Genomic DNA, 20,904 nt, shown 5'->3' on the forward strand with positions numbered 1-20,904 from the left:
TGTCTCCTTGCCCCTCCAAAGCAAATACAGTCCAGAAAGATCTGCAAATGGTTGTTGTTTTATCCGTAACCTTTTCCTGCAATCCCAGTTTCCTGACCTCTAGGAGCCCCTGGTGGTGCAGTGAGTTAAACTGCTGACCGAAAGATTGCCGGTTCAAATCCCAGGGAACGGGGTGAGCTTCCGCTGTTAGCCCCAGCTTCTGCCAACCTAGTAGTTCAAAAACATTGAAATGTGAATAGATCAATAGGTACTACTTCTGCGGGAAGGTAACAGCACTCCATGCAGTCATGCTGGCCACATTCTCTAAGAGATGTCTACGAACAATGCCGGCTCTTCAGCTTAGAAATGGAGATGAGCACCACCCCGCAGAGTCGGACACGACTGGAATTAATGTCAGGGGAAAACTTTACCTTTACTTTAGAGAATGCTGGATTTTTTTCATAGCAAAGGATGCCGTATTTGGGCCCTGTATGGCACGCTTCCTTGTATTTGTGCCTAAAGCTTAATCTCCAGTATGTCTGACATTTGGTGGAAAGGTTCAAAAATACAGTACACCTGTTTTTGGCCACCATGGAAATTCAGAGTGTTTGAATGTGTACCAGAAGGAAGTAAAGATCTATGCAGGCAGGCTTATAAACAGGCAAACAAGGGAGTAGCCACAGTGATAAAAATCTTGAGCTGACCAGATGTAAGTGCTCTGCAAAACTGGAAAACCTGTTGTAAAGGTATCTCTATAAACCTACTTACATGGATTGGTTAATGAGTAGGAAAGCTGCTGGGAGGGATGGAAATAGCAACTTCTGGGTTAACAGGCAAATGACTTGGAGGTTATTGCTCCACTTGGTAAACCTGTCGTTGGTACAAAGTGTGTCCGACTTTCACATTCCCACATGTAAGAGTTGACCTACAAGTCCTTTCAGCTCTGTGTTGAAGAAAAGAGTTCTCGTGTTAATGGATGCCTGCAAATGCTTGCTGTTTCTTTCCTTTCACGCCAGCATTTTCTTCTATGAGAGAAGCTCATGCAGATTTGAATTATCTGGTTCTACCTTCTGGCAGCTAGCTTAAATATATGAATAAACACGAAATGTTTCTTTTACCTATCGGTGTATAACATTTTTTTCCCCACTGGACACCAGGACACTTGTATTTTACTGTTTCTGAATACGCTTTTGTTGCTATGTGGCAGTAAAGCTGTATAGAGATTTTAAATTTCCAATAGGTCCGGCTATTTCCTGTGCAATCCATCAAATCTGATTTATGAAGGCAGGTTCAAATTATAATACCTGAGCATACAGAAATCATGGATGACCATGACACTTTACACTTGCTTGGGTAAATAGTCGTTTTCACAAAAGAGGAATCAGAGTGGCAAAAGCTGCTGAATTGAATTGTGGAGCTAAGATGGTTTCTCTAAAACCAAGCTACTTACAACCATGAGAAAAAAATTTACTGTGAAGGAAAACAAAATGTAAATATTCTTGAACCAACTGATTGGTTCATAGTGACAGATTTGCCTGTATGTATGTGTTACAGCAAAAAATAATAATAATCATGGTACGGATTGGTGAAAGCTGGCTTCGTGTTCAAATCTGCCTCTGTTAGTAATATCTAGTTTCTTAACTGGCTGCATACCACAGATTTAACCTATGATTAATTGTGGGTTTTTAAACTCTGGCTTATTTTTAAATGATGAGGTTTTATGTCTGAACCTGAAACTATTACTTGATCTTGCTTATTTTCCCAACTATCTGCTAAGAAGTGGAAGCTAACAAAGGGACGAGACTAGAAACTGCAAAACTCAAAAAGAAACATACTTATTGGGCATTATAATACATCATGGTTTTGTATTGATTATGATTTGTTTACTGTATATACTCAAGTATAAGCCTAGTTTTTCAGCCCATTTTTTAGGCTAAAAAAGTTTCCTTCAGCTTATACTTGAGTCAAGTTTATTTATTATTTTATTCTGTTATTAGTATTATTTTTATTACATTTATTATTTTACTCTATTTATTATTACATTTCCATTATTTACTCTATTATTATTATTATTATTATTACATTTATTATTTTACTCTATTATTATTGGAAGGTTACGTAAGCACATTTACATTGAAGAAAATTAGAATAATGGTTTAATCAGAGTTGGGTAGGGAGCACAGAACTCCCATGTTACGCCAGCTCCACTGGCTGCCAGTTTGCTACCGGGCACAATTCAAAATGCTGCCTTGTTTGGCCTATAAAACCCTAAATGGCCCCGGACTGATTTACCTGTCTGAATGCATCTCCCCCTATGAACCATTGCGGAGATTAAGATCCTCCGGGGAGGCCCTGCTCTCCGTCCCGCCATTGTCACAGGCTCGATTGGTGGGGACAAGAGACAGGGTCTTCTCAGTGATTGCCCCCTGGCTATGGAACTCCCTTCCTGGTGAGATCAGATCAGCCCCCTCCCTCCTGTCCTTCAGAAGGATGGTAAAAACTTGGTTGTGGGACCAAGCTTTCGGGACAGTGCAATAAGGCAGCGATAAGAAACTTTACCAGGCCAATTTAGATTTGATGCAGATGACTAAGATGGTTTAAACATTGTATTTTAATATTTTGATAAATGTTTTTAATGTTTATTTATACTCATATGAATTCTTGTCCCGACATTGAATTTTTGCCATATATATGCTGTGTTCTGCCTTGAGTCCCCTTCTGGGTGAGAAGGGCAGAATATAAATGTTTTAAATAAATAAATAATAAATAATCTTAAATAACAGTTTTATGTAAATACACAAAAACATTTAACCTACTGATGATTATCAGTAGCAGCTACATTTCTCACCCTCAGCTTATACTCGAGTCAATACATTTTCCCAGTTTCTTGTGGTAAAATTAGGTGCCTCGGCTTATATTTGGATTGGCTTATACTCGAGTATATATGGTATTTGCCCTATTTAAGCAATAAAACATGCCATATACTAATATATAACCACAGTCAGTGAATGAATAAAATGACGATGCATTTTAGATGAAGACATGTGACACTGAGTTTAAGATTTCTGGTTCAGGATCTCTGCCCTGTTTGACTGTCTGCTCCCATCTTTAGATCCTGCCGCCACAATAGACGTCACAGTCCAGAATCCTTTCAACATAGCCATCCTGTTTCAGCCAGTCGTTCTGCAATGCAACTACCAGACCTCATCTACCCAGCCACCGATTGTCTTGTGGAAATACAGATCTTATTGCCGGAGCCGCCTGGCAGACGCTTTTAATCCCAGTGGTCAGGAGACCCAGATCACCAACCAGCTGCAGCAGACCAACCCTGGATACAATCCCTATGTGGAGTGCCAGGACAGCTCCCGGACCGTGCGTGTGGTGGCTACCAAACAAGGCAACACAGTGACTCTTGGGAACTACTACCAGGGTCGGCGCATCACCATAACCAATGGTAAGTGTGAAATACCAGTGGCTGGTATGTGTGTGCCTAATACTGAAAGTCATGAAATATTGTTCTGACTCATAGAAAGTATGGTATCTACTGTAACACTTTGATACCACTTTAACTGCCATGCTTTGTATTTTGTGTTTTAGTCTAGTGAGGCACTAGAACCCTCTAGCACAGAAATCTTAAGCTTCAAATCCCAGGGTTCATATTTGAAGTGGGATCAAAGTGCAATAATTGTGTAGTGTGAAAGAGTGATTAACTTGATTTGTATCCCACACTGTGAAGGAACACTGTTTAGATTGTTGCTAAATTGAAGCAGTTTTGGTTGGATAATTGAATCGGTTTTAATTGATTGGTTGTGCACAATTTATTTAATGTGATTATGTTGAAGGAAAAAAGTGTTCTTTGTTTTTATATGGAACATAAGTATCACTGCAGGGATAAATCTTAAAACAGGCACGCCTTTCTGTGACAAAAGAAGAATGCCTCCAATTTATAAGTACTTTAACTTTTAAAGAAAATTCTGTGTACAAGGCGTTAAAGCTAAAATAAGTGAGAAAATTGTCAAGATGACATAAAAGCACTGCCTGATGTTTTGTATGTGATCCATCAAGTGTTGCTTCTAATGCTGTTGTAATATGATTCCTCACAAATCCCACAGTGTCTTTGAGGCTATTGTTTACAATATTTTAAAACGCTTTCTTAGAAAATTGTTCAGAGCAGCCTCATTTTAGCAACAAAGAATGTGAGTTGGGACCTTGTGACTGCAATTTGTTCCTGTTGTTACTCTGCCGTGTGTCTGGATTTTTGGTGTTCAGTTCTTGCAGTTCTTCTGACATCTTCTGCAATGTTGCTACCTGTTGCATTTCATGGCCCTTCCTGTTAATGTTTGTTAATAACTATTCTGGGAAGAGCAGTGGGATGTGCATCTCATAAAAATATTTTTAACAGTCATTGTTTTTGTTGTCTCTGTACCCCTTTCTCTCATTCCACTCTACTCTTTGCAAAGTAGACGCTGTCCAACCCACAGTATGGTTTTAAGCATCTCTGAGGTGTATTATGTGAAACGCTTTAAACACTGGAGAAGCTGTATTATATTCCTTCCTCTGCTTTTCTGTTTGTGTTTCTCCTTTGTTTAGGAGCCTTTCAACTTTTATCTAACTGCAGCATGGGGAATAAGGAAGGCAAAGCTTCAGAGTTTATCAGTTTCTCTTTGAGCAACTGGGTGTGACCAAATTCCTCCACCTAATTGTGTCCTAGTTTCCCGGTTGTTTAGAGGATGATAAGTCAGTGTGGTATAGTGGTTCGAGCTTTTAAGTAGGACTTGGGAGGCCAGGGTTTGAATTCCTGTTCAGCCACTGAAACCCTCTGACTGACTTTGAGCAAGTCACACTTTTTGTCCCAGAGAAAATTACCGTTGAACAAATTCTACCAAGAAAACAGATAGCTTTGCTTTAGAATCTCTATAAAATAGAAATGTCTTAACAGAATGCTAAAAAAATGGCCAGAATGCTAAAATAACATATAAAATGGCCCTTTTCCTATTTAAAGCAACACAGTTGAGAACTGTATATTTGAAGTCGATTGGAATAAACTGTAGAAGTGACCTTGTTAACAGCTTGTTTATTTTCACTTTTGTTGTACTGTGGGTTGTATGCTGTATGTGTAAAATGTGTTTGTCAAAGGTTTTGATACGGCCGATGGGCTAATCAATAAAATGTACCGGTATTTATTTGCTGATTCTTCTAGGACAGTGATTCTCAACATTCCTAATGTGGTGACCCCTTAATACAGTTCATCACATTGTAGTGACCCCCCAACCATAAAATTATTTTTGTTGCTACATCATAACTGTAATTTTGCTACTATTATGAATCATAATGTAAATATCCGATATGCAGGATGTATTTTATTCACTGGACCAAATTTGGCACAAATGCCCTCTACGCCCAAATTTGAATACTGGTGGGATTGACATTGATTTTGTCATTTGGTAGTTGGAGTTGCTGGGATTTATAGTTCAATTAAAATCAAAGAGCATTCTCAACTCCAATGATGGAATTGAACCAGTCTTGGCACACAGAATTCCCATGACCAACAGAAAATACTGGAAGGGTTTGGTGGGCATTGACCTTGAGTTTGGGTGTTGTAGTTAGTTCACCTACATCCAGAGATCACTGTGGCCTTAAACAATGGTGGATCTGAACCAAACTTGGCACAGATACTCAATATGCCCAAATGTGAACAATGGTGGATTTTGGAGAAAACATACCTTGACATTTGGGAGTTGTAGTTGTGAGATTTATAGTTTACCTTCAATCAAAGAGCATTCTGAACCTACCAACTATAGAATTGGGCCAAACTTCCCACACAGAACCCCTATGATGAATGGAAAATACTGGGTTTTCTGATGGTCTTTGGCAACCCCTCTGACACTCCCTCATGACCCTCTCAGGGTCCCAACTCCCAGGTTGAGAAACACTGTTCTAGGACCTAGGTCAAAACAAGTGCTCATGCAATGCACTCGAGATATTTTGCTCAATTCGACTTTGCAAGCATAGGTAGATCTTCTGCCACAAGGTTTTTAGCTTCCCGCAAAATGAATATTCATTTAGAATACTATTTGACTATCCCACTTCCGCTACCCTTAAGAAGAATATATACTAGGGCTAGGTTTGAACAACTCGGTATTATGATGTAAACCGGTTGCTACTGTAACATCCCAAGAAGTGAGAGATTCTGCATATGGGGAGAACAAACTGTGGAAGATATCGAACATTTCTTGATTGACTGTTCAGCATATATATTGAACTGCAATACAGATATTTACATCCAATATTATTGACCTTGAAGGAGCTGTTGGTGGTGACGGCTGACAGGGAGCTCTGGCATGGGCTGGTCCATGAGGTCACAAAGAGTCGGAAATAACTGAAAGAATGAACAACAAATTATCCAACTGCAGGTCCCCCAACAGAAATAATCTTCTGACATTCCTCTTGCAAGGACAGGAAAGATCCACCATAATCAGAGTAAGCCTTTTTATTCTGAAAGCTATCAAGAAAAGAGCACATTTCCTGAAAGAAGAATCAGGAAAATAAGATTCTGACTTTAAACAGAAGGTCAGCTGCTGTCCTCTCCTTTTTGCCTTGACTTTTACTCGTGTTGTATTTTGAAATGGTCATATGACCGGTCAAATAAATAAATAAATAAATATTATTATTTTAAGTTTTGTTGTACTGTGGGTTGTATACTGTATGTATTAAATGTGTTTGTCAAAGGTTTTGATACAGCCAATGGCTAATCAATAAAACGTACTGCCATTTATTTGCTGATTAATCTCAGGTATCCTTTAAAAATATATAAACAGATCATGCTGCAGAGGTAAACATATTTGGTAAGGGGTTAGTTCAGACAGTCATAGTGGGACTTTTGTCCAAGTAAAATAATGAAATCCACATGTATACACTCCCAAACAATGTTGGATGGCCTTGCTTTATTTGTGCATTTATTTAAAAAGCTCCATCAACAGCAAGGATTTGAGGGAGGAACCAAAACAAGAACAAACAACCTACGCTCTTCTCCCAGGCCAATAGTTCATGGCAAAAACCTAGGGTGTGTGATAACATGTTTCAAAACAAGTGGGGATAGTCAGAGTCTGGAGCTTTATGTGGAGGCCTCTCTCTTAACTCCCTGCAAACCTACAGTGTGATTAACAAGAGATTTTTTTCCTGTGCCACAAGGAAATCTTGATTCATGATGTGTAAAAACCTTTTTGTAATGGTGGATCTGAACCAAATGGTGGATCTGAACCAAACTTGGCACAGATACTCAATATGCCTAAATGTGAACAATGATGGATTTTGGAGAAAACATACCTTGACATTTGGGAGTTGTAGTTGTGAGATTTATAGTTTACCTTCAATCAAAGAGCATTCTGAACCCGAAGAGTAACATTGAAGAACTGTATCAGCCAATGGGACAGTCCTTGGTGGCTTCAGTGTTGTCGCTGTAAGCATCTGCATTTCTGTAAGCATCTGCATTTCTCTCTTTCCTGCTTTATCTTTTATTTTACTGTCTGTAAATGCACAGGGTGCATTCAGTGGTGGAATCTGATTGGCTGTTCTACAAAAGTGTCATAGGTAATAATTTTAAGAACTTACCTTAATTATGCACTTGCAATGCACTTTCCATTCTTACAGCACTTTCTACACTTGAAATTGCAGCTCAAGCAGGAGAGATATAGGGTCTATTTCCAATTTTCTGTAACTTGGGCTGGTTAGGTCATGGAATAACATGCTTCTCATTGTTATTTGTATTGTTACCTGACTTTTTTCATTGAATTAAAGGCAGCATAAATCACTGCTTTTCTTGTATCTTCAAAACAACCCTGTGAAGTAAAAGGATGAGAGAATGATTGTCCCAAAGTTGGACAGTGAGTTTTATGTTTCCTTGAGTTTGAACTCCAGTTACCAATCTAAAATTCTAATTGTTATCACATATGACTTCAAAACTATAATAACAAAGGATGGTGAAGTGGACAATCAGAAGCAAGATGTAGACCAGCAAATAATTGTGCTTTCATCACCTGGAATTGCATTATTAAGGGGACAACTAGAGAGAACAACCAGATTTCTCATTGATACAAGAGATCAGAGATAGCATTTATATTTTCTTCTGTAGTATTTTTACATACAGCTACAACTAACAAGTACCTGTTGCTTTCACATTGTTGGAACATTGCTGCAAATGCTATGCTAGCAAATTTAGATGACCGAATTCCTTCTCCTGCACTTATAACTGCTTACATGATGTATTTAAACTGAAAAAAAAGTTAAATTAGGACAGACAAAATATACCTTCTGTGAAAATGGGCTGAGTTAGCTTCCCTAGACTAATTATGTCTCATCTAGGGCTGTGCAAGCTGATGATGAACTAGCAATTTATTCTGATCTTACGGTATTTAATGGCTTGAAGCACCCAAGTAATTGTTGTTTTACCTGATCCAACTTGAAGCCTTAGGGCAAAAAGATTGAAGTTCAAACCAATTGAGAAAAATCACAAAATAACTATTCCCTGCATTTTTCTTTTGATGTATTACTTAGCTGTATGTTGCTTGCTTCATATCTCCATCTTTTTTCCCATGTGAAAAGACATAGGTTTATTATTTATTTATTTATTTGCTTCATTTTTATACCGCATTTTTCAGCCCTTAACAGGCGACTCAATGCGGTTTACAGTGCAATTAAAACATAACAATACAACAACAGGATCAACACATCGATCCACAACAGTTAACAATCAGACAAGACAAATCAACAAACAACATATATAACGCCTCAGTTGAAATCAGATCCGTTCTCATAGTCCTTGTGCCGTTCCTATGTTCCATTTACCGTCTTCCTTGATTGGTTGCATTGCTTAGCCGAACGCTTGTTCATAAAGCCAGGTCTTAACCATTCTCCGAAACGTCAGCAACGAAGGTGCCTGTCTGATGTCTGCCGGCAAGGCATTCCATAGCCGAGGGGCCACCACTGAGAAGGCCCTGTCTCTCGTCCCCGCCAAACGCGCCTGTGACGCAGGCGGGATCGAGAGCAGGGCCTCCCCAGATGATCTTAATGTTCTAGTCGGTTCATAGGTGGAGATGCGTTCGGAGAGGTAAGCAGGGCCAGAACCGTTTAGGGCTTTATAGGCTAAAGCCAGCACCTTGAATTGTGCCCGGTAGCGGATTGGCAGCCAGTGGAGCTGGCTCAACAGAGGAGTGGTATGCTCCCTGAGTGCCGCTCCCGTTAGCAACCTGGCTGCCGAGCGCTGGACCATCTGAAGCTTCCGGGCAGTCTTCAAGGGCAACCCCACGTAGAGCGCGTTGCAGTAATCAATCCGGGATGTAACCAGAGCGTGGACTACCGTGGCCAACTATTGAACAGGATGAGGAGGCTATTTCTGGGAAAGTAGTGGGGAAAGTGGCTGGATCATGAGTTACTTAGGCGATCCTTCATAGCCCTAGGATGGTGGTCCTCCAAGTGTACTGTCTTGGTGGTGGGTCCATAGGTGGCTGTGGAGCCCTATTATTGATCCATATGTTCTCCTACAGTGAAGACATCGGTTTCCAGGTGGAAGGTGGTCCTGGTCAGGGTTGGCTTGATCGCGCCTTCCTCTTGGCGTGTCTCTCTCTCTCTCTCTCTCTCTCTCCATTCATTCCTCTTTGATTTCTGCAGCACTGCTGGTCACAGCTGACCTCCAATTAGAGCCTTCAAGGGCTAGGGCTTTCCAGTTTTCTGTGTCTATGCTACAGTTTTAAAGGTTGGCTTTAAGTCCATCATGTCCACCAACATTATGTTTCCCTTTCTTGAGTTTGGAGTATAGTAACTGCTTTGGGAGATGGTGATCGGGCATTCGGACAAGTTGGCCGGTCCAGCTGAGTTTATGGCATAGGAGCATTGCTTCAATGCTGGTGGTCTTTGCTTCTTCCAGCACACTGACTTTTGTCTGCTTGTCTTCCCAAGAGAGTACCCGAAGAGTAACATTGAAGAACTGTATCAGCCAATGGGACAGTCCTTGGTGGCTTCAGTGTTGTCGCTGAGCCTAATATTCCTTGTTTTTCATCTGAGAAGTAGAACTTTACTTTCTTAGTATGTATCAGTTCAGCTCCCAGAAACTTGAGTTGGCATGAACAATATTAATAAATCATGGGAGCTGTAGTCCAAACTATATGGTACGCTGCAATTTGTCCGCATATTGTGGTTAGAACATGTGTTTTGTTCATTAATTTAGAATATTTGCTGATTGCCTCTTTGCTCTGTGAGAATGTGAAGTGAGTTCACCCACCAGTCTAACCTCTCCTCTCTTTATTAAATAGCAAACAAGCTTTTCTGCATAGTCCTTCATTTGCTCGGATCCTCCTCCACAGCGAGGTTCAAGGGGGGTGGAAGTGAGAAATCATCTCACATTGCCTGCTTTCTCTGTGAAGGAAGAGGAAGCAGCCCCCAATTAATATCTTTATAGGGTGAAGTGTTAGTGAACTTGCTTAGGTACCAGGTAACTTGGTGATTTCCAGCTTAAATTCCCTTGGAAGGATGTGTTGGTATGCCTCAGCAGGAGTTCTGGTTTTTCATGTTGTATTTCAAACAATGGCCCTTCCTCCAATTGAAATCTGCACAGTATCTTGCTCTTTAGAATTATAAACAGCAAGGATTCCAAAAATAATACAGGTTAAAATAGTGGCATGACTCTTCCCTCAACTCTTCCCTCTTTTCCTCAAAGCCAGGACTTCAGGTTTTATTTTACCTAACCCAGTAGTGTTGTTAGAATATTGGCATTCATGGAATACACAGACCTGACAGATATCTGGGGTCTTGAGGAGAGGTAGTTGGTATGAGGAAATGTAATACAAGGGTGTGTTTAAAAGTAATACCTTCTTCGCTCTAACTTTTATTTCTTTCCCAGCAACTTGATAATGGGATAGAAGTAACCTTGTTCTAGTGATATAGTCTTTTCTTTTCCCCTGATTTGAACCATAATTTAAAGTTAAAAGAAAGAGTTGTTATTGAATTTTAGGCGAAAGAAGGTTGTGCACCTAAGGATATCCATAATAGCTTGAAGATAGTTTATGATTTGGCCCCTTCTGACTTTTTTACCTGTTTGGACCTCTGAAAGGCAAGCAACATGGTTTCAGATTCAGTGACCTGATTGACATTAAAACAGCTTTAAAATCATGGGTCATGAAGCAAAACCCTGCATTTTTCCAAAATGGTTTTGATGCCTGGGTTAAAGGACGGCGCAAATGTGTACAAATTGATGGTTACTATGTTGAATGGGAGTCCCCGGTGGTGCAGTGGGTTAAACTGCTGAGCTGCTGAACTTGCTGACTGAAAGGTTGCCAGTTCAAAACCGGGGAGCAGGGTGAGCTCTCGATGTTAGCCACAGTTTCTGCCAACCTAGCAGTTCAAAAACATGCAAATGTGAGTAGATCAAAAGGTAATGATTTCGCGGGAAGGTAACGGTACTCCATGCAGTCATGCTGGCCACATGACCTTGGAGGCATCTATGGACAACACGGGCTCTTTGGCTTAGAAATGGAGATGAGCACCAACCCCCAGAGTTGGACATGACTGGACTTAATGTCAAGGGAAAACCTTTACCTATATTGAATGGTAGTTTTGTGCAACATCATCTGTTATATGTTCATAACATTTTTATGATGCAAGAGGCAAAACTTTTTGATCCACCTGCGTCATTAATTGTTTTGTTTGATCTACCAACCAAAATTAATTGTATAATTATACAATTGTATAATTGTAATTGTTTGTACTAGCATTGAATTTTGCCATTACTTATGTGTAAACCGCTTTGAGTCCCCCTCAGGGTGAGAAAAGTGGTATAGAAATGCTGCAAATAAATAAATACCTAGTTCTCTACTGGTTTCTAATGTCTCCAGATAAAACTGCCATGATAATTTCAGATTTATTATATCCACAAGGATTGGAAGCTTTTATTCCAAATCTCTCTCTTTTGCAAAGGTTGTGGGGCTGTTCTGAATCTTCAATGTCCTTTTGGTTTGAATAGCCAAGTTACTCAAACACTACTTGGTGTTAAAAGTAGGGTTTATGCCACAAATGAGGAATCTTTGTGTCATAGAAAGGATCACATATGAGGAAGTGGGAATAGGAGAAAAATCCTTTCCTGGAGACTCTGGTTGAACACTGTGCATGGAGTCTCAAAACACACATTTTCCAAATTGTGCACCCCACATGAGCTCCTTCATGCTCTGGCCCCTCTTATATCTTGCTATCGGGTTTTTAAACTTTAGTCTGGGGGAGGTAGAGAATCATGATATTAGATAGCCTTGGTCAGTATGACCAATTTTGAGAAATCTTTAAAGATACATCTGAACAACACCTTTGGGGGTGCATTCCCATCTCTGCCACAACTAGTAAGTGTGCATCTCAGTATTAGCAACAAGCCTTTCCAGAGTTCTGTTGTTGTTCTTTACATGTAAGTGATAACAGGATGGTGGCCTTTGTCATTGGGTTAATTAATTAATTGGTTTTCTTGGCAAGGGTAGTTCCTAATTGGCGAGGAGCTGTGAGTAAAGGGCAGTCTTGGTTGTGAGCCCATATTTGTTCTGGTATGCCTCTTTAATCGGAAAAGGAGAACACAAAAGATAACCTTTTCGTGTAACAATGTAGCATTCATTAAATTTCAAATTACTCCTATAGTCTTCAAGTTCTCACAAGGCCTATCTGTTCAGTGTGTTTACATGTTCAAAAAGTAAAGACATTTCTTTGGTTAAAAATAGGTACCAACAATTGGTTGACAGTCTTAATAGCTTCTCTTTGTACCATGAATAGTACTTTACAGTTTGTTATAATTGGGCTGCTGTGAGTTTTCCGGGCTGTATGGTCATGTGCCAGAAGCATTCTTTCCTGACCTTTCACCCACATCTATGGCAGGCAACCTCAGCAGTTGTGAGGTCTGTTTGGAAACTAGGCAGGTAAGGTTTATATATCTGTGGAATGTCCAGGGTGGGAGAAAGAACTCTTGTTTGCTTGAGGCAAGTTTGAATGTTGCAATTGGCCACCTTGATGAGCATTGAATGGCGTTGCAGCTTCAAAGCCTGGCTGCTTCCTGTCTGGGGGAACCCTTGGTGGAAGGTGTTTGCTGGCCCTGATTGATTCTTGTCTGGAATTCCCGATTTTTGAGTGTTTTTCTTTATTTATTGTCCTAATTTTAGAGTTTTTAAATACTGGTAGCCAGATTTTGTTCATTTTTTTGGTTTCTTCCTTTCTTCCTGTTGAAATTGTCCACGTGCTTGTGGATTTCAATGGCTTCTCTGTGTTATCTGATATGGTGGTTGTCAGAGTGGTCCAGCATTTCTGTGTTCTCAACTAATATGTTTTGTCCAGGATGGTTCATCAAGTGCTCTGCTATGTCTGACTTCTCTGGTTGAATTAGTCTGTAGTGCCTTTCATGTTCCTTGATTCGAGTTTGTTATAATGTTTATTGATTTCCAGGACAAAGGTAAATTAGCATCCCTATGTTTTGGGAGTTGTAACATGCGGAACTGTACTTGTTGGAGCGCTAATGTACTGAAAACTACAATACATGGATGAAAAACCTACAGTTCTCTAGATGTTGTTGGACTACAGTGGACATATCTGATTATTGGCCATGCTGAATGTGCAGATAGGCTTTGGAGTTCGACATTATTTACAGTAGTACGTTTTAGATTTTCTACTCTTTCTATAACAACTGAGAGAAGAATTGTATTTTGTCAAGAACAATATCAAAGTTTCTTTTGCTAAGAATAAAATGTTGAAAGAACTTTGTATTCACGAAGGATGTGGAGGACTGTGCGTGATAGATTCAACATATACATCTAGTGTATTGGAGTTTTTCCATATCTAAGTTGACATTTTTCTTTTTGCCTTTTCCTCCATCTTCAAAAAGATGCTGACCTCAGTATAGAACAGACGGCTTGGGGAGACAGCGGGGTCTACTACTGCACTGTGACCTCCTCTCAAGATTTACAAGGCAACAACGAAGCCTATGCTGAGCTCATTGTATTGGGTAAGTCACAAGACTCCTATTTCACACATACGCCTTAATGCTGAGGTCAGGGGATTTTCCTTGCATCCCTGGGGAGACTGTATTGGAGAGGGTATTCTCTTACAAGTTTATCAGGGGCTACCAGGCTAGCCTCCAAAAGCGAATGAATCCACATTAATTTGCCCTGCAAAACCGGTGCTGTTTATTATTGTTTTCCAAGGTTCAATTACTCAAGGGAAACAAATGTGTTTTGATGTACCCAGAACAGGATTAGGTGGTAGAATTTTCTTCTTTTTTAGGTTCAGGGAAGCTTTTTCAATGGTTTCACTGATTGTTTTAAAATAAAATGAAAGTGCTGAAAGAAGAAAACCAGTATAGCAGAGAGTAGGCTGGGCTAGATACTTTCTCCATGGTCTGTACATTTCCTGTTTGCAGGATTTGTTTTGTAAATGTGGTGCTGAATGTGTGAGCATTCAGAATTGCAAATGAAAATGAAAAAAATCTAACTACCAGTGTTTTAAAAACTCTAAAAATAGGACAGTAAATAAAGAACAACACTCTGGAAATGGGAATTCTTCACAATAAACAATCAGAGCCAGCTAATCACCTTCCAACAAAGGATCCCCAGGCAGGAATCAGCCAGGCCTTGAAGCTGCAAGACTTTGCAGTGCAAATCATTGCACACACTTGTCTCCAACAGACAAAAGTTCGTTCTCCCACCCTGGACATTATTCCATAGATATATAAACCTCCCTTGCTTAGTTTCCAATATACCTCACAACCTCTGAGAATACCTATTATAGATGTGGGCGAAACGTCAAGAGATAATGCTTCTGGAACATGGCCATACAGCCTGCAAACCTCACAGCAACTCAGAATTGTAATTTCCTCTTACTTGTGGCCTGAACCTGTGCAATCAATTATATAACTTGCTCAGGGATGGTGAGACGTCAGACTTGCTAGATGCAATTGATTTTTTGAAAAAACAAATAAAATTATTCCAAGTGTGAAATTGTGTTTCAGGGTGAGGCATATACACACTGAATTAAGAAACAAGGTATTTCTCATCCCATGCACTGCCCAGAAGTATGTGCATAGATAGATTCATCCTGAGTAGCAGATAAACATGTGTGTCATTGCTGAGCACCAGCTGATCCATGCAGATCTGTTCTACTGCATGGTTGCCAGGCACATCGAACCCATTATTTTATGCCTAGGTTTTTATGGCTGTAGCCATGTTTCCACACCTTTGCCCCACCCTGGGTTTGTCCAACTCCACTCATCCATAGGTATATGCAAATATGTCATTTCCATGTGCCTTCTTATACTCTTATTTTAGACATTCAAAGTACACCCACCATGTTTCAGTTTGGAGGACAAAGTAAGGCTCTCTGGATTACAGCCAAGTGCAGGTCTGAGCTTTGTTTGCTATGTACACAGGGCTCTTTCTTTGTAGGCTGTGTCTGTACGTGTGTATATGTGCACAAAGTTAATATTGCAGTGGCAGAACCAGTTCTAAGCAGAGTGGAAAATGGTATTGTGATGTTTCCTTCTTTTTCGGGGCACTGTCAGATGCCTTTTTCTACAACATTAGTCTTGGTCGTAGGAATTATGTCCTCAGTTCTGTTTTTAACCAATCTTGTTCTTGCAAGTTGTGACTTAAGCAAACTTGCATATGACTTGTTTTGTAGAGTTTGGTGATTTTTCTGCAAGATGTGCAAAAGCAAAGAATTATGCAAGGCACTCAAACATTTCATGCTTAATAGCCTCAAATAGTTTTTTGTGGATTATAACTCTCAGAATCCCCCAGACTGCACAGGCACAAAAATACTTAGAGATGTAGTACAAAAGTAATGTTTTCCATGCTGAGAATAACCAAATTGTTTGGTACATTTGGAAAATATATCAGTGGAGACATAATGTATTGAACCTGGATCCTTCTGTAAGTCTGCAGCCTCAAATTATGAGCAGGCTGCAAACAAAACATCATGTGAAAGGACCAGATTTAGCCCTTGCATCTTCAGTTTAGATTTTCTTAGATAGCAAAGTTGCGGAATGATCCCTCTTTCCTGAGATCTTTGAAGGAAGTTCTCTATTGGTGCTTGGCGTCCAGCCTGTGCATTTCATTTGTTGTCTGCATCAGGTAAAAATAGACATTTGTTTATAAATGTTGAGTATCTAAAACAGAATGTGGAATTTGCTTTAAATGAAAAGAAAAGAAAGATTAGCTTACTTAATGAGAACATATATCCTTGTCTATTAACTAACCTCCTTGTTTGGAGGCAATATATCATTGCCTACTGTATGTTAAGTAAAAAAAAAAAAGTGCAATTCTGCTTGCTTCATTTTTTTCCTTGTGAGCTTAAGAGCCATTGGACCGGACTCAAAATTTAATTGGAAGTCTTTTCATATAGTGGCCAACCAGTTGCTTATGTTCTGTATGTCACCTCCAATACAAAAGTCAGTATTGGAGGTGGCATACAGAACATAAGTACAAAAGCATGAACCCCCCAGTTCCTGAACCCATTCACCAGTAATTGATAAGTACACTGACTATGATAGGATTTTGTGTTCACCCAGAGATGGGCAACCATAGATAATCGGACAGATGTATCTACCATGCTATGGGCTATTTGGTGAACCAATAATAATAATAATAATAATAATAACTTCTCACATCTGGTCTAGTTAGATTGCTGAGCAGGTCTTGTAGGGATCCTAAACCCCTGGCTTTTTTTCCCCCGTCTCAGGAGCGACTTCAGAAACTGCAAGTCACTCCTGGTGTGAGAGAATTGGCCGTCTGCAAGGACGTTGATCAGGGGATGCCTGTATGTTTTGATGCAGTGCCTAAAGACCTTGGCCTGCACTTAAACATAATCAGCACTAACAAGATTACCATCTACCAGCTGCAAAAGGCCACCTTACTGGGATCTGCATGCATTATTCACCGATATATCACACAGTCTAGACACTTGGGAAGTGTCCGACGTGTGATCCAATACAACAGCTAGCAGAGTATCTGTGGTGGACTCATCTTGTTGTGTTTCAAATAATAATAAATAAAACTTTATTTATATACCGCTCTTATCTCCCCTAGGGAACTCAGGGCAGTTTCCAAATTGTTAAAAAAATACAAAAACATACAGAGTAAGCAAAACATACACATAAAATTATCAACACAACACATATACATTAAAACCAATCCCACCTTATTCTTTGTGCCAAGATTAACTGTTAGGTCCAGAATTTCAGAAAGGATGTAGGCTAGCGCAAAATAAGCCATGAGGGGCCAGGGGAATGGGTAAAGTGCAAAATGTACAGAGAGGTAAAACTAACTTCAAATTGGAGATTCCTTGTGGAATCTTCTTGAGTGTGAGTCTCCATTTGAGAAGTGATTTCAGGAGACTAAAGGGGTTGCAACGGGTTGCTAGGTGGACCATACATGGCTGTATACTTTCCACCTCTGGTCTAGTTGGATTGCTGAGCAGGTTGACTTTTTTTTCCCCCTGTGTCAGGAGCAACTTGAGAAACTGCAAGTTGCTTCTGGCGTGAAAGAATTGGCTGTCTGCAAGGATGTTGCCCAGGGGATGCCCGAATGTTTTGATGTTTTACCATCCTTGTGGGAGGCTTCCCTCATGTCCCCGCAGGGGGAGCTGGAGCTGACAGAGAGAGCTCAACCTGCTTTCCCCAGATTTAAATCTCCAACCTGTCAGTCTTCAGTCCTGCCAGCACAAAGGTTCAACCCATTGCACAATGGCTGAGCACCTTGGCCGATGTTTCCTGACTTGCACGTAATTAGCTTTTAGTCTGTGATCTGATTCCTTTCCCATTCTGTTATGTTGTTGACATCAACATTTCTCTGGAGGAGTCTGGGAGTTCCTGCCACTAGAGGGAGCAGAGAAGACAGACACATAGCTGTCTTAGGGCAGCCTTGATGCAGATAGCCAGGTTGCAATATACAGTACTTGTTTAGATCTTCTGCTTCAAGTTGCTGAATATGTGGATCCCAGTTTCCCTTCCTGATAGTAGGATTCCATATCGGCTATTTCTTGTCCTCTTTTTTTTGTTTGTTTTTCTTTTCTCTTTTTCTGCCAGAAACCAGATTCCCGCCTCTTTGCTGGAGACTTCAGTGAATGTTGTGCCTGGCTGTGCCAGAACTAATTGTTCTGAAAAATGTCAGCTGCTTATGGGGAAGGAAATATTCTTATAAACATTCAGCTGCATAGGGTGCACATGCCTGGAATTCTCTCTGTGTGTCAGGCACTCAGTCACTCAGGCAAAAACAGATGGACGGAAACCATGTTGCTTCTTATCTTTGTGTTTTCTTTGCCGGCTTAACTTGGCTTAAGTTAGGGCATGTTAACACATGCATTTTCTTCACTTCTTGGTTGCAGAAATTGTAGCTTGTGTAGGTGAACAACCCCACACAGATTAGCTGCTGAAAACAGAACTTCTGCTGTTGCTTGGTGGTTTTCATGCTGAATATTTATGTATGAATCAGACCCAAAACACAGAATGTGTAGAAATTGTGGTTGGATACTGCTCTGATGGATCATGAAGGCTGACTGACTGAGAGACTGGGGTCCCTTCCACACAGCTGAATAAAATCCAACATTATCTGCTTTGAACTGGAATATATGGCAGTGTGGACTCAGATAACCCAGTTCAAAGCTGATACTGTAGGAATATGCTTCCTCCATTGTATTCAGTGTGTAAGAGAGAGTTTATTATTTATTTATTTATTTATTTACAGTATTTATATTCCACACTTTTCATCTCGCAGGGGCTCAGGGTGGATTACAGTGCACATATACATGGCGAACATTCAGTGCCATTTAGACATATAACATATATAGACAGCCACAAAGGCAATTTAACATTCCAGCTTTTTCCGGCTTCATGAGGGCATGCTCGGGTATGGCCACATGGGGAGCTGCCACTTCACTGTCCACTTGTGACACTGGATCCTTTGATGGAGTACTTCCTCATTCTTCTGCACGTTGCTGGAAGGTTTTATGGTGTCGTAAATTAGTTAAATTAGCCTCCCTCCATAAAGCGGTACCTAAATTTCCTACTTGACAGATGCAACTGTCTTTCGGGCTGCATAGGTCAACAGCAAGCTAGACTATTAATGGTCAGGAGCTTACTCTGACCCGGGCTGGCTTTGAACTCATGACCTCTAGGTCAGTAGTGATTTAATGCAGCTGGCTACTATCTAGCTGCGCCACAGCCCAATAGTGTAGTGTAATTGTATAAGTATTGCACTAGGACTCCAAGAGACAATCTCAGCCATGAAAACCCACAAAGTGATAGTGTGCAAGTCACACTGTCTCTGTCTCAGAGGAGTGGAAAGGCACACCTCCCTTGACTAAGTCACACCAAGAAATCCTTAAGATAGTGTCATAATTTGGAGTTGCCTTGAATGCACACGAGAGCAACAATTCAGTGTTGGCATATGTTCTGTCTAAACATATTCGTTGTCAGCTTGTGTGTGATGTTTCTTTCAGATTCCTTTGATTAATTTCCACCTTGCTTTATTATGCAGTTCTATCACAAAACAAGATCTGCAAAGGAGCAATACTGGGATTTGTTGGACAGACTTCCAAAACCTTTAAGAGCTATTAGCCTGCAGTATTACTAGTCTGATTGTGCGTAACTCTGTTAGTTCCCCAGCTTTTCAAAAAGTTAGATCTTTGCTAAAAGAGTTGACAGACACCTACACAAAGTTACTCTCAAGCGGTAAATAGAGATGGCAACTGGGAAGCAACAAGAACAATAGCAGCAAAAACCAGCTAAATGAGAAAAGGAGGCAGAGAAAACAAAGAAACAAAAAGAGGAAAATGAAAGAGCGAAAGCCAAGCTGCACAGAAACTGGGACTCTACATGCATTGTTGCTCAGAACCAGAAAATAAAATCTGCTCTCATAATCTTGGTTCGCTGTGTTGCCTTTCCTGAGGCAGCTTCTACCATTATGGGACCCCACTAAGTTGACTGACACTATAACCTCTGCTGAAAAATGTGCCTGGCCCAGAAGTGGCTGTCTCAAGGGCAGCCAGCTGTATTTAGTAACTTTTTGTCCTGTGTTTTTTTCTGTTCTGTAGGAAAATCCTCCGGTGTCTCAGAGCTTTTGCCAGGCTTTCAGATAGGGCATATGGAAGGTACTGGCATTGCTTTTTCTTCCATCCTCTCTTTCTAGGGGAAGGGAGCTGGGAGGAAATGGGAATTGTACTGGTGCTTTAATTCTTCTCTTTCCTGCATCTCTCAAGGTTAGAAGTAGGAGTGTTTTGGTTTAGAAATGGTTCCAAAATGTCTTTCTTCTCTTTGTCTCTCTCTTCAGAGCTTCTGTTCCTATTGTGTTGTCGTTGCAACAGACTAATTTTTCCAGATCTGTTCTCCCTCCTTATCCTTTCCCCACTCCAAACAGCTCCTTTGAGCTTAAGAACAGTAACCGTATGATTTAGGGTGCCGAACAGCTTGTGGCTGAATTGGAAACATAATGTTTGGTCTCTTATTTACATCATATTTCTAGGGGATACTATTAAACAACAAAAGCAGACAGTCACAGTGTGACACAGATACAAATGTTGGGAAGGCGTCAGTCCCCCCCCCCCCCCCCCAATGTATTGGACTAGGGTTTGTAGCACATGTTGTGCTTTTGAAAAAGCCGCACTTGAGTCATACACAGTTAATCTATCATCATAGATTCTTGTTCTCTGTCTGAAAGAGATTGTGCTAATGAAATACTCTCTCACTTGGTGGTATTTATTTATTTACAATATTTATATTCTGCCCTTCTCATCCCAAAGGGGACTCAAGTCGAATCACAGAACACATATACGACAAACATTCAATGCTGATTATACAATGACAAGACAGACAACAGATAGTGGTATATATATAGGCTTTTCCATCTTTCAGCATCTTTGGAG

At 40.3% G+C, this 20,904-nt stretch overlaps 1 protein-coding gene across 3 annotated transcripts in view; it reads left to right on the plus strand.

Moving 5' to 3' along the window:
- The window catches only part of LOC132780241 (lipolysis-stimulated lipoprotein receptor), a 40,642-nt gene that overhangs the window by 7,143 nt on the left and 12,595 nt on the right, over positions 1 to 20,904 (plus strand). For 2 of the 3 annotated variants that reach the window (XM_067461779.1, XM_060783840.2), the window contains exons 2-4: positions 3,092 to 3,433; positions 13,877 to 13,996; positions 20,077 to 20,133. In XM_067461779.1, coding sequence (XP_067317880.1) covers positions 3,092 to 3,433; positions 13,877 to 13,996; positions 20,077 to 20,133 — 519 coding nt within the window. The remainder of the gene's footprint in view (positions 1 to 3,091; positions 3,434 to 13,876; positions 13,997 to 20,076; positions 20,134 to 20,904) is intronic. The other variant, XM_060783839.2, reaches the window with a different exon arrangement.

The sequence above is a fragment of the Anolis sagrei genome, chromosome Y (genome assembly GCF_037176765.1).
Source record: "Anolis sagrei isolate rAnoSag1 chromosome Y, rAnoSag1.mat, whole genome shotgun sequence".
Lineage (NCBI taxonomy): Eukaryota > Metazoa > Chordata > Lepidosauria > Squamata > Dactyloidae > Anolis > Anolis sagrei.